Genomic DNA, 10732 nt, shown 5'->3' with positions numbered 1-10732 from the left:
CCACAATTGTTCATTTACACACAATTAACAATTCTGAGCCATGCAGGTTGCTTTAGAAATCCCCCATCCTGTTTAACCTCCTGCTCCATTCCTTCGGGTTTATACCGGGCACAGGACATTCAGCTGACCGCACATGTCGCTCTAAATGCAAACCGCATGCGGCACTATCAATCGTGCCTGGATGCGTCGGCGTAGTTCGATGTAGACCTGTCGATCCAGACACATGCTGGCCATAAAGACGTTTGCAATAAGTTAGCACCGCATGTTGGTTTAAGTAAATTTCATTCGAAGTATTCAGAATCATTCAGTTATTTGATTCGCTTAAAGCTGGAGTGAAAATTGGCAACCTAACTAATAACGTTCATATGCGGAAAACGGATGGGATTAATAGCACGTGACACCTAATGGATAGGACAAGCAAAAAGTAAATGAGGCTGGTCGCTGAGGATTCTAAAGAGTACCACCTCACAAATTACGAAACCTCCACGTCTGATTTGGCGTAAAGCGATTTGAAATTTTGTGGGAACAAACTCCATAGTACAAAAGAAACAACTCCCTGCACTTGAGTGCGTTTTCCAAAAATCTTAAAAAATCTGGGCAAAAATATTCTCTTTTTCATTATGTCCACATTTCTATAAAAAATATGCATAAGCATCTGAGTGATGTTCTTTTCTGGGCAAACGTGATAAGAAAGCAAAAAAAATAATATTTTCATGGGATAAACGTAGCTTTAAACCCAGTAAGATCGATCGTTAGGAGCTGCCTCTCATCACAGAGGGATGAATTTCGTACTGGAGGGCAGTAAAATTCGAATTTCTTGTTCGGCTGAAATGAATGGAGAAAATCATTATTACAGAATTTGGACCAGGGAAATGAACTAATTATATAGCATTTTGGTTTGAGCCTTGGTGTTCACCCCAACAACAAGACCCTTCCCATGCATTTGATGAAACTTTTAAGTTGATTTCTTTAGAAGGGCGCGTGGGTAAGTCAAACTGGTGAGCTGGGGCTGTATGCTACGGACGAGGTCGAAATTTGAAGAATTTTGGCCGTTTGACGTACCCGATTGTCATGTGGCCTAATCAGATTCTGCGGTGCGACTTTGACTTGCATAGCTTATTTGAAAGTGATACCCAGGAACAGAGCATGAACCAGAAGATACGTCTAGGAGCAGACTGAACCCCTGACCCTCCGCTTACCGGACGGTTGCTTTACTTAAAGACCAGTCGGACACGTTCGCTGCCCCTCATGCTTTTTGTAACTGAACTTCAAAGCAAGTTCACCACACTCCTACCTTATTCAACGGTGGTTGATATTGTCATTAATGAGCAGTAGTATACGCATAGATTTGAATAGATGTCGGCTTCATCGAGATAAACCTTTATTGTTTGGAGAGAGCTGAGCGCTTTGCAGAAAGGAAAGCGGCAGTCTTCACGGAGGACCGAACGAGTACTTGAACAGGGCCCTGAAGTTTTCTTGGATGCTTATGGTGCAGGTAGAGTCGCATATGTGGGAACCTCTGCCACTTGACCTTATCGTGATTAGTTCGGTGGGCTTAGACGGACCGGTCATGTGACCCTTTTGTTGAAAGCTCCATACTGTTGATCATCGGACTACATCAGTGTGCACGATGGTAAGCAGGATTCTCAGCCTGCATAGCCACTAGATTATTAACCCATAGAGATTTCGTTCTGGATCTTTCATGATATTCTAAGTGAAAAATTCGATTCGTATCTTATGAAAACTTACAACACATACGCATTGATCAGGACTTCGACGGATACGGCGGTGGAGAATTATGTCCGGGATAAGGTGGCGGTGCTGGTTCATCCATGGGCTTTTCTTTCAGTCTAGACTTGGCAAAATCCACAATGTCGCGAGTACGATCTGTTGTCAGAGAATGAAGTCGAAGTTGTGAGGAACTACGGGGAGGCGTGGGTGTGAGCGCGTCAGCATTCAAGGGAGTGTGTGCATCCGATTCCTGCTTTGGAGATTGATGGACAAAAAACTTCGATATGACGTTCAGAATATGACGCTTGAGTAACGGGTCAAAACTCTATTGAAGAAATGCCAACCCAAAAGTTGATTTACTATAAATATTTTAACCAAAGTTGTGTTTCTTGTTCCAGCTACATCTTTCCCCTATTGAAACACTGTTCAAAAGATGCAATTCTCGCCAATTACATTTGAAAATTCAGTACCTTTTGGAATTAGGGATGTGGATTGTTTGGAATCACTTATAAATATGATTTTCTGTTCTGAATACATAAAAATTGTGTGTGGGATGTAGTGTACTTGTGGTCTGCGTGCGGCTTATTGCGCGGTGGCACATTTGGCACTTTAGCTACCCTACTACGCCCATTTTATTAGGTTTCATAGGGCAGATGACCGCATGAACAACTGAATGTGTTGTACAGTTGCTTAAATACATCATAAATGACGGATTCGGCTGGGTTCCAGGTGAGTCTTCCGTCAAAATCAAATTGGTGTGTAAATGAGTGTACTTCGCTAATTTCGTGTAATTTGGGTTCAAGTAAAACGTAAGTTTGACGGAAACTCGGGGACTGCATCTACTCGATGAGACCCTCGTGGGCTGTCTAGGAGCTTTCAGCAACCTCGTGAGTAGTGAATCACATCTTGCTTACCACCGGTAGGCCTGGTTGTGTTCAGGCATATTTCCAATACGAGTGATTCCAAATGACACTTGCGGTTCTGGTGATTTTCTTCTATCTAGTCAGTTATTCTATCCAGACAAAACTACCGTCTTATTGTACTATTTCCTCATAAAAGACACACTGTTGACCGACAGTGACTTGGTACCCTAACCTGACTTTTGCCTTCTGCAGACCGCTTACCTGGATGTTTGCAATCAACTACTCCGTCTAGACCAGAACAATGCTGAATCGCTTGCAATCATTGTTGAACCAACTCGGAAACCACTCCACCAGCCTATTGCGGCGTGGACCGAACAGAGTGCCTCAGATTAGTGTTTCCCAGAGTTACTGTAGCATTCACCCACGACGTAATCAAGTGCCCTCAGAAACAACAAAGTAACCATCTGGTATTCTTCAACAGATTTGAAAACAAACCGCTTAAAAGCTCTGCCTGCAACGTCAGCCTTACGTCACCATTACAATGACCTGAAGTGCACTGACTAACTTCTGTTTTCTTTTTGTTCCGGCCGACTGGCAGGGATTGAGAATACTTGCTGTTTCCACTGTCGGCAATGCCACTTTGGAAATTTTATCAAGTATCAAGACCCGGCCAACTCTATTTTTTATAAAATTTTCGGAAAGACACTGCGAGCGGAATATTGGCGCACTTTAATGTGTTGTGCCGATTCAATCGGTTAAAAGTAACAGGTCCTTAACTTGCCATAAAAATCAATCATTCACCTCCATGTGACCAACCTGACTTGTATAATTTTTTATATTCATTCTTAGTGTTGGCTTCCTGGTTAAAGTTTATCCTGGTTGAAGACCACTTTGGGATTTGGTGCAAACTCTTACTAGGGGGACTCTGCACGGTTCGACGGGACGGTGACATCCAGGGACAGATGCCCACCAGCGGCGTTTTATTTACCTGCACACAAGGCTACCGAATATCAACAGCATTCAGTCCAGTCAAGTGAACGAATCTCATCGTGATCTAACGAAGGTGCTGAAAATAGCTGCGCATCACTGCATTTTAAGTGACCAGGTAAAGAAGGGTTATGCAACGTTTTCTATTCAATTGGTTCCTTCAAAAAGGAAGACTCACATCAGAAATTTATTTTGAAAGTAAGTAGTATAGTATGGTGCAGTATAGTATAGTATAGCATAGCATAGTATAGTAGTAGTACACAACGTGTAAGACATGTTTTGAAACTATACTAATCATATAATTAAATTTCACGTTGGTTGTCTTTTCTCTAGAATGGTTGGTCCCTACACACGATGAAGGATTTGTCAGGGAATTCCGTCCCCAAGATGTAGCAATATAAGTCTCGTGAAAAGTTTGGATACCTAAAACACTTTGTCGTCGGACATTGAAGTGGGGAAGATCTCACAACCCTATTCCGATAGAAAGAACCATGCACTTACTGCAGTTGGTGGTGAATTCGATTGCCTGGAACTGCGCGTGGGTAGACGGCACTTCCTACACTTCCGGAGCAAAACACAACCGAGTACACAAGCCGCACAGAACGCTGCGACCGAAATAATGGTGATGCCCACTATGGTTCTGTCAAAATTACAGGGCAGAATAAATCAGAGAAAAGGGCTCGTTTGTTTGGTCAATAGAATTACGATATATGATTATACTCTCCTCATGGTAGCTGAGTTGGCAATAAATCGGTTCTCATTTGCACAATTGCAAAATCCGAAAAAGAAAGGACCTTCAGTTCTCCAGTTTACTCTTCAAACGGAAGTTTTCTTCAAAATTAACAACTTAAAACAGCCTTTGACCCCTTTCTCTAGTGTGATGCAGTGAATGGCATACATGATCCACTCTGCTGGAGTAATGCCGAAGAAGGCAGGGATCAAGTAGACCATAAGGTTGATGAAAACTCGGGACTGCCGCCTACCTGATGAGCCCAAAGAAGGGCGAAACCCGTCGTGGGCTGTCAAAGTGTTTTCAGCAACCTTTTAAGTAGTTTCCTTTATGAAAAAAGCAGGGATGACTTTCGTACACCTCTGTCACCACGTTTTCAGCACATCTTATTTCCTCTCTTTCATAATGACAATAGAAAATTAAGATTCAATAAGTCAACGGTCATCTTTTGAGTGAGATTTATTAGGTTTACCTAAAGATAAGTATTTTTCGAGATCGAAAGGGCGGTGGGACATTTTTAAATATTTCTTCATGATCTCCTTTCCCGGTAGGAAAATAACGGAAGTTTTCAACTGAGAATTACAATCGACATTTCCTTTATTTCAATAAACCCGGACAACCGACACAATGTACTTTTTCGTCACTCACTCTGTAAACTAATCCGTGGATGTTTTGACATGCAGCCTCGACAAGAAAGCTCCCGTAACCTAAAAAAGATTACTATGGGCTAGCGAATTGGATTGATGACTTTTGAAATTCATTCATTCAGTAACTCAATTTTCAATTTCCAGCTCTGTTTAACTGGTCTGATTTGAGAAGAATATATCGGCGTTGTTGTAATATGTCGGTATCCTTTGAATTATGTGTCAACTGAAATAGGATAGTTTAAAGAAAATTTCGTCAAATTAGAAGTTAATTCGCTGCTCAAAAAGCAGCTAAATTACAAGAGCTAGAAATACACCGGAGTAATAGTGGTCGTCCCACAGTTTGAAAACGCTTCGACCTATCTGCAATAATACCGATCCTATTGTGCAGCGAAACCCTTCAATAAAGGATGTCCAGTAGTTAGGGATACTGAACATGAACAAAATACCTACCCTAAAAAACCCCAAAAGTTGCAACCAAAAAAGTTGTCCAGTGGGTTTCAAGCGTTTGTCACGCTACCTGACTTGGAAGTCCTGACTGGCGGGTCAGGCGATTGTCACAACCAGGACAGCCACTGGGTCGTCACATCGCTCAAATGTGAATAAGTTCGCCTGTTAACATGTGAAAATTCAGATTCGTCCAACGTGCGTTGGTGGAGTAGTGGTTACACGCTCACCTCGCATGTCAGATGTCCGGGGTTCAAATCCCGGCATGGCCATTGGATATGCACTGCTGATGAGCTCTAATAAGAGCGAAACTCGAGTCCAGTGATTCCCTTTGGTGTGGACTCACCGGAATAATTACGCCAAAAAGTAGCACGACCGTTAAAACGAGAGCGGTGTGGCTATGAACAAGATACTGAATTCCCAAACAACTTATTGCTGGAATTCGGAACAGCCGGCTGAGTCTAAAAAGAAACAATGAAAATCTCAAGGGAGCCTGAACACCACTTACAAATGGAAGACGTTGCTAGGTGCAGAATTTTTCACCTTATAGTCTCCACTTTCTTGGCAGATGGATAAAAAGGTCAATACACTAATGGTTCCTTGTGTTTTGATAAAAAATCACTAGAGCAGATTACTGGGTCAGTCAGTACTAACTACACTTTGAACCGATTCGTTTTGTCCCGGGTCAATGATGTCGGGTAGTCACATTAGGGCTTGTTTCATGTCTACACTTCATTTGAATCCAGAGCAGCCATCCGAATCATAAGTATACTTCATCTGTGTTGCCGTGTGCGTTGCTGTTTGTCTTAACTTGGTATTTGTGTCAGAAAGCACAGCTGGTTGCCAGTTGTGGCCCAAGCTTGACTCTGTCTTTCTAAGCTACTTGGATATGGTCGTTAAAGAAGATGATGTGCAATTTGTTGACTGCTATTTGATGTGCAGCCAACCCTTGGAGCAGGCAGCAACGACCACATTTAGGGAGATATTCCCCACCGTTATCTGCGATTCATCACATATATGGATGATCCTGGATGAAAAGTTACTTGGAAAAAACAATTGCCTTGTCAACACGACGTACTGTGGAGTAAACGTGGGCCCTCAAATCTCACATATCTGATCCGCTGGCTAGAGAGTACTAAATTATTCAAGAAAGAAAAAGAGAGGCTTGTAATACGTGACTGTCGACAATTTAATTCAAGTGGAGGCCTGAAAATGTCTTCTCCATTTCCATGCCAAGGAAGTTGCAGTTTCTGGAACACCTCTACCGAAAGTGGCAGAGTTGAAATGCAAAGTGAAATACACCTATTTCGAGACAGTTGTTGGCTAGCTTGTAAAATCAAAGTCTGTTATGAAACCCTTGGTCAGATGTTGTCTGGTGAAGCTTCCGACAGAGCAAACTAAATAAAGGAACAAATTCGTTTATTTTAACTCCCATAAGATGATGTAAAATGCATAGGCAAATTGAATATATTCGCTGAACTACAAGAAAAACCGAAAACAAATCCAGAAGTTTTCAAATCTCTCATTTTTTGGAAGAATTCCAGTTTCGGAAAGAACCTGTAGCTGGAAGTGAGGTGAATGAAACTTTCGAGAGATACGCTGATTTGCAAATCAATTTGGTTTTCACGAGAGACTCAGCTGAATCTCCCGTTTATGGAATTCTACAACTGAATGTGCTGCGGGGACTGTGCCTATCTGATGAGTTCCAAGAAGGGCAAAACCGGTCGTGGGCTGTCGAAGAGTTTTCACTTTGCTTTGGATGCTTGTGATGTCCTCGGTCGGCTGCTGTGCACCAACTTTTGTTGTTGGTTTTTTGTTGGTTTCTGTGCCTCGCACAATACACACGGACACGTATGCTCACCACAGTCTATGCTAAAACATAATGAAACCCCTGTTCCAAAGTTCAAATATTCTATAACCTGACTTATTAGCATTTCACTGATATCCTTTTCTACTGTCGTTTTACCTACAGTATGCCATTAAACTTGAATGTGGTCGCACTTTTTCAGATCAATCTCATGTGATGCCGACTGGGACAGCGTTCGAAGCCAATGACAATGAAGTTGTGGCTCATATTTTTCACATTGAACTTCGCCGTGTAATTCTCAAGAAAACCTAGCATTATTGAGCTCTGATGTTCCTGGGTCACATGAAAACATTTTACGAAAAAAGTGCCTTGGGAACAAAAGTTGCGGAGAGTTTCTCTAGAAATTGCCTTCAAATTTACTTGAAGCTGTGAATGGTTTTGCTGTTGTCCAAATCAACAGATTTGGACTGAAAGCCACAAATATGATTTTCAGTAAATGATGGTATCTGCACATAAATTATTCTCCAGCTGATGTAATCTTGGAGGCAGCTCCTTTGGTTGTCCGCCCATATCCTGCAGTGCATGGAATTGGCACCGAACCGCGTTGTCCCATTCGTGAAAGCACCCACTCCCAGGAATATTGTCTTGGCGGGGCACCACACATGAATTTGACAAATGCATGTTATGGGGTTTACGGGATGTGTATTGTTCATATTCACATCGCTCTCGTTTAAACAGTTCGCCTCACGTCCTGGCCTATTCATTCTGGTGATTCCACACCAAAGGAGAGAGGGGACAGGAGGATGACTGCTCAAACGAGAGTGATGTGAATTTGACAGATACTTTGAAACTAGACAACATCTCCCCATATTCTTCCGGAAGATTCTTACCTACCGTTCGAACTGGTGGTGGAGAAAACCACATTTTTCATGACAGTCTCGTAAAGTGATGGTTAAGACGGCATCTCACGTCTGTCTAGAAATGACTTTACATCTGACACAACACACTTTACGTTTTCAAACATGAAAGATGTAGCTAAAGTGCATAGTTTTGTCAAGAGAAGTACCACTGTTCGCTGACTGTCCCTCATTCGTTTCCAAAGAGGTCATTTAGTATTGTATATTACTGCTTTTCACTATAAGACCGATGCGTGAACTAGCAGTTAAACTGTCAACCCTAACTCAACAAGTCGTGCGAAAAATGATGTTGGGGATACAATGACACAAATCTGTCACTTTTGTCGGCCGAATGGTTCTTGCTGAGAATGATCGAACGGCGTACGCCTGCCTACAAAGTGCTTCCTCGTTTTTGTCAGACGGCACTGAAGTGAACAGTTGTGTCCAGCGAAGCAGCTTCTGAGTACTCACCTGTTATGGTCTCTTTATTCGTGTTTTTAAGAGTGAGAATGCGAATGTGCAGAACACTTTTCTTGCTGAATGGTGTTCGTGCATATGACATCATATATACATTTACATATACCCATCTTGCATTTCACGCAGCCGTGTCAAAATGCCTCAATACTGCAGAATAGTAATCAACAATGTCATTGAAAACCTGTATTCAGAGACATACCTCCATTTTTCGACTGGGCAGCAGTACCCCTCGTGAGTCGTTTTATCTGAACAGCAGTAGACATGGGACCTGTTTGCCAAACTCTCTGGACACAAAAAGTAGGAGTAGGCCCTGGGGGTTCCGTTAATTACCGCAGATCGGTGTCCTTCACATACACTGTACGACCCTGTAATCGGAACAAAGAATTTTACGTGTGAGTTAAGTTGAAATTGTTCTGTTCGATGAAACAAAGACTGGGATGCTCGTGGGCAGTGTTTCACGCCTTGTAAGTTGAGTTATTGTAAGCTGTGACACTGTGGCTGTCATAATTTTTGGGACGCACTGCTTGTTGCGATGGTGGCAGATGAGAACGACAACAATTTAATGTACGGGCTAAACGAGAAGACGATAGGAGTGTGGTGCCGAAATCAATCTGACGTTACAGTGACGATAGAGCTCGAACGGTTCACCCGCAGCCCTCTATCAACTGAATACTAAACAGAGTTCGCTACTATACCGCTGCGTTTACATTACATTACATTACATTACATTTACATTACATTACATTACATTACATTACATTACATTACATTACATTACATTACATTACATTACATTACATTACATTACATTACATTACATTACATTACATTACATTACATTACATTACATTACATTACATTACATTACATTACATTACATTACATTACATTACATTACATTACATTACATTACATTACATTACATTACATTACATTACATTACATTACATTACATTACATTACATTACATTACATTACATTACATTACATTACATTACATTACATTACATTGGATGCTTCGATAAGCAGCTGGAGGCAGATTCAAGAATACTATCCATAGAGAATATTTCAGCGAAATCAACGAAAGTGCTTCATTTCAACAAAGACTAAAACACACTTTCATCAAAATGGACTAAATAAATGTAGCTTCGTTAAAGGAATGTCTTCCACCCCTTGGACGACTGCTCCGAAATCGCCGGAGCTGAGAGCCTTTTGGTGGGTCAAGACGTTTTTGGTTAAAAAATGAGTGTGTTATTGTGTCAAGAAAAAGAAACCCCAATATGCCATAAATCCTAATAATTGGAGCAATGATGCGACCCTGTGAATGAAGAACATCCTATAAGAAAGCTCCACTTGGGAATCGGTTGAATTCTCGTTAACATCAACCCAATTTAGTGTATTTCGCCAAACGCCTCCACTACAATGCACAGGCATGTCAATTCAGATTCGTTCAACGTGCACCGCTGGGATATTAGTCTCTCTTTGGTCGCCACATCACAGACAAACACTTCAAGTGAAAATAATCAAGATATTATATCTACTTATACGATGAGCCCCAAGAGGAACTTAGCAACAAACACCTCATCTAGTTTCCACGTACTGACAAACAATCCAAGTGAGAAGCCCTCATCAAATCACCTGTAAAAAGGTCGTGCAGAGTGCAAACTTACTGAGGTCTCGATAGGTGTGCAGATGAACATGTGGAAGCATACTGCTCGCAATGTAGATATTAGCCAGGGAGGTAGTCGTCGGAAATAGAAAATGCAACTTCGGTGATGACCTGCAGAAATAAGTACTCATAAATATACGATATTTCGCAAATCACTGAAATCCTATTTGAAGGTTAAAAATGTACCACCAAATGAGAAGACAGATGTCCCGATATTTCACGCTCGATACGAAAATATGAGTTTTCGTTCAATGCTGGACATAAGGGGGACTTTCAAACGAGAGTAATGTGAATGTGAATTCCATACCCATATGTGACTAACAGAAAAATGTCCCACCGTTTTTTAGCGTCGTGAAATTCCTGACAGGCGGACCAGTCGACAGGGTAGTTGCTAGATCAGCATTCTGGTCGATGGGTGAACGAATCACGTCGTTCAAGTCTGAACAGCTGATAATTCTGGTATAACGACAGTGCAATAATT

At 41.7% G+C, this 10732-nt stretch overlaps 1 protein-coding gene across 1 annotated transcript; it reads right to left on the bottom strand.

Moving 5' to 3' along the window:
- Positions 1 to 1766: 1766 nt before the first annotated feature.
- On the bottom strand, positions 1767 to 10362 carry T265_15660 (hypothetical protein; the record flags this gene model as incomplete). Its single annotated transcript, XM_009178886.1, has 4 exons — positions 1767 to 1981; positions 4083 to 4221; positions 8782 to 8947; positions 10253 to 10362. Coding segments are annotated over 4 exons (558 nt in total), but the record flags the coding sequence as incomplete, so codon positions are not given.
- Between the last annotated feature and the right edge of the window lie 370 nt (positions 10363 to 10732).

Source organism: Opisthorchis viverrini (assembly GCF_000715545.1).
Source record: "Opisthorchis viverrini unplaced genomic scaffold opera_v5_701, whole genome shotgun sequence".
NCBI classification, from domain to species: domain Eukaryota; kingdom Metazoa; phylum Platyhelminthes; class Trematoda; order Opisthorchiida; family Opisthorchiidae; genus Opisthorchis; species Opisthorchis viverrini.
This window is presented reverse-complemented; position numbering and strand designations above follow the sequence as displayed.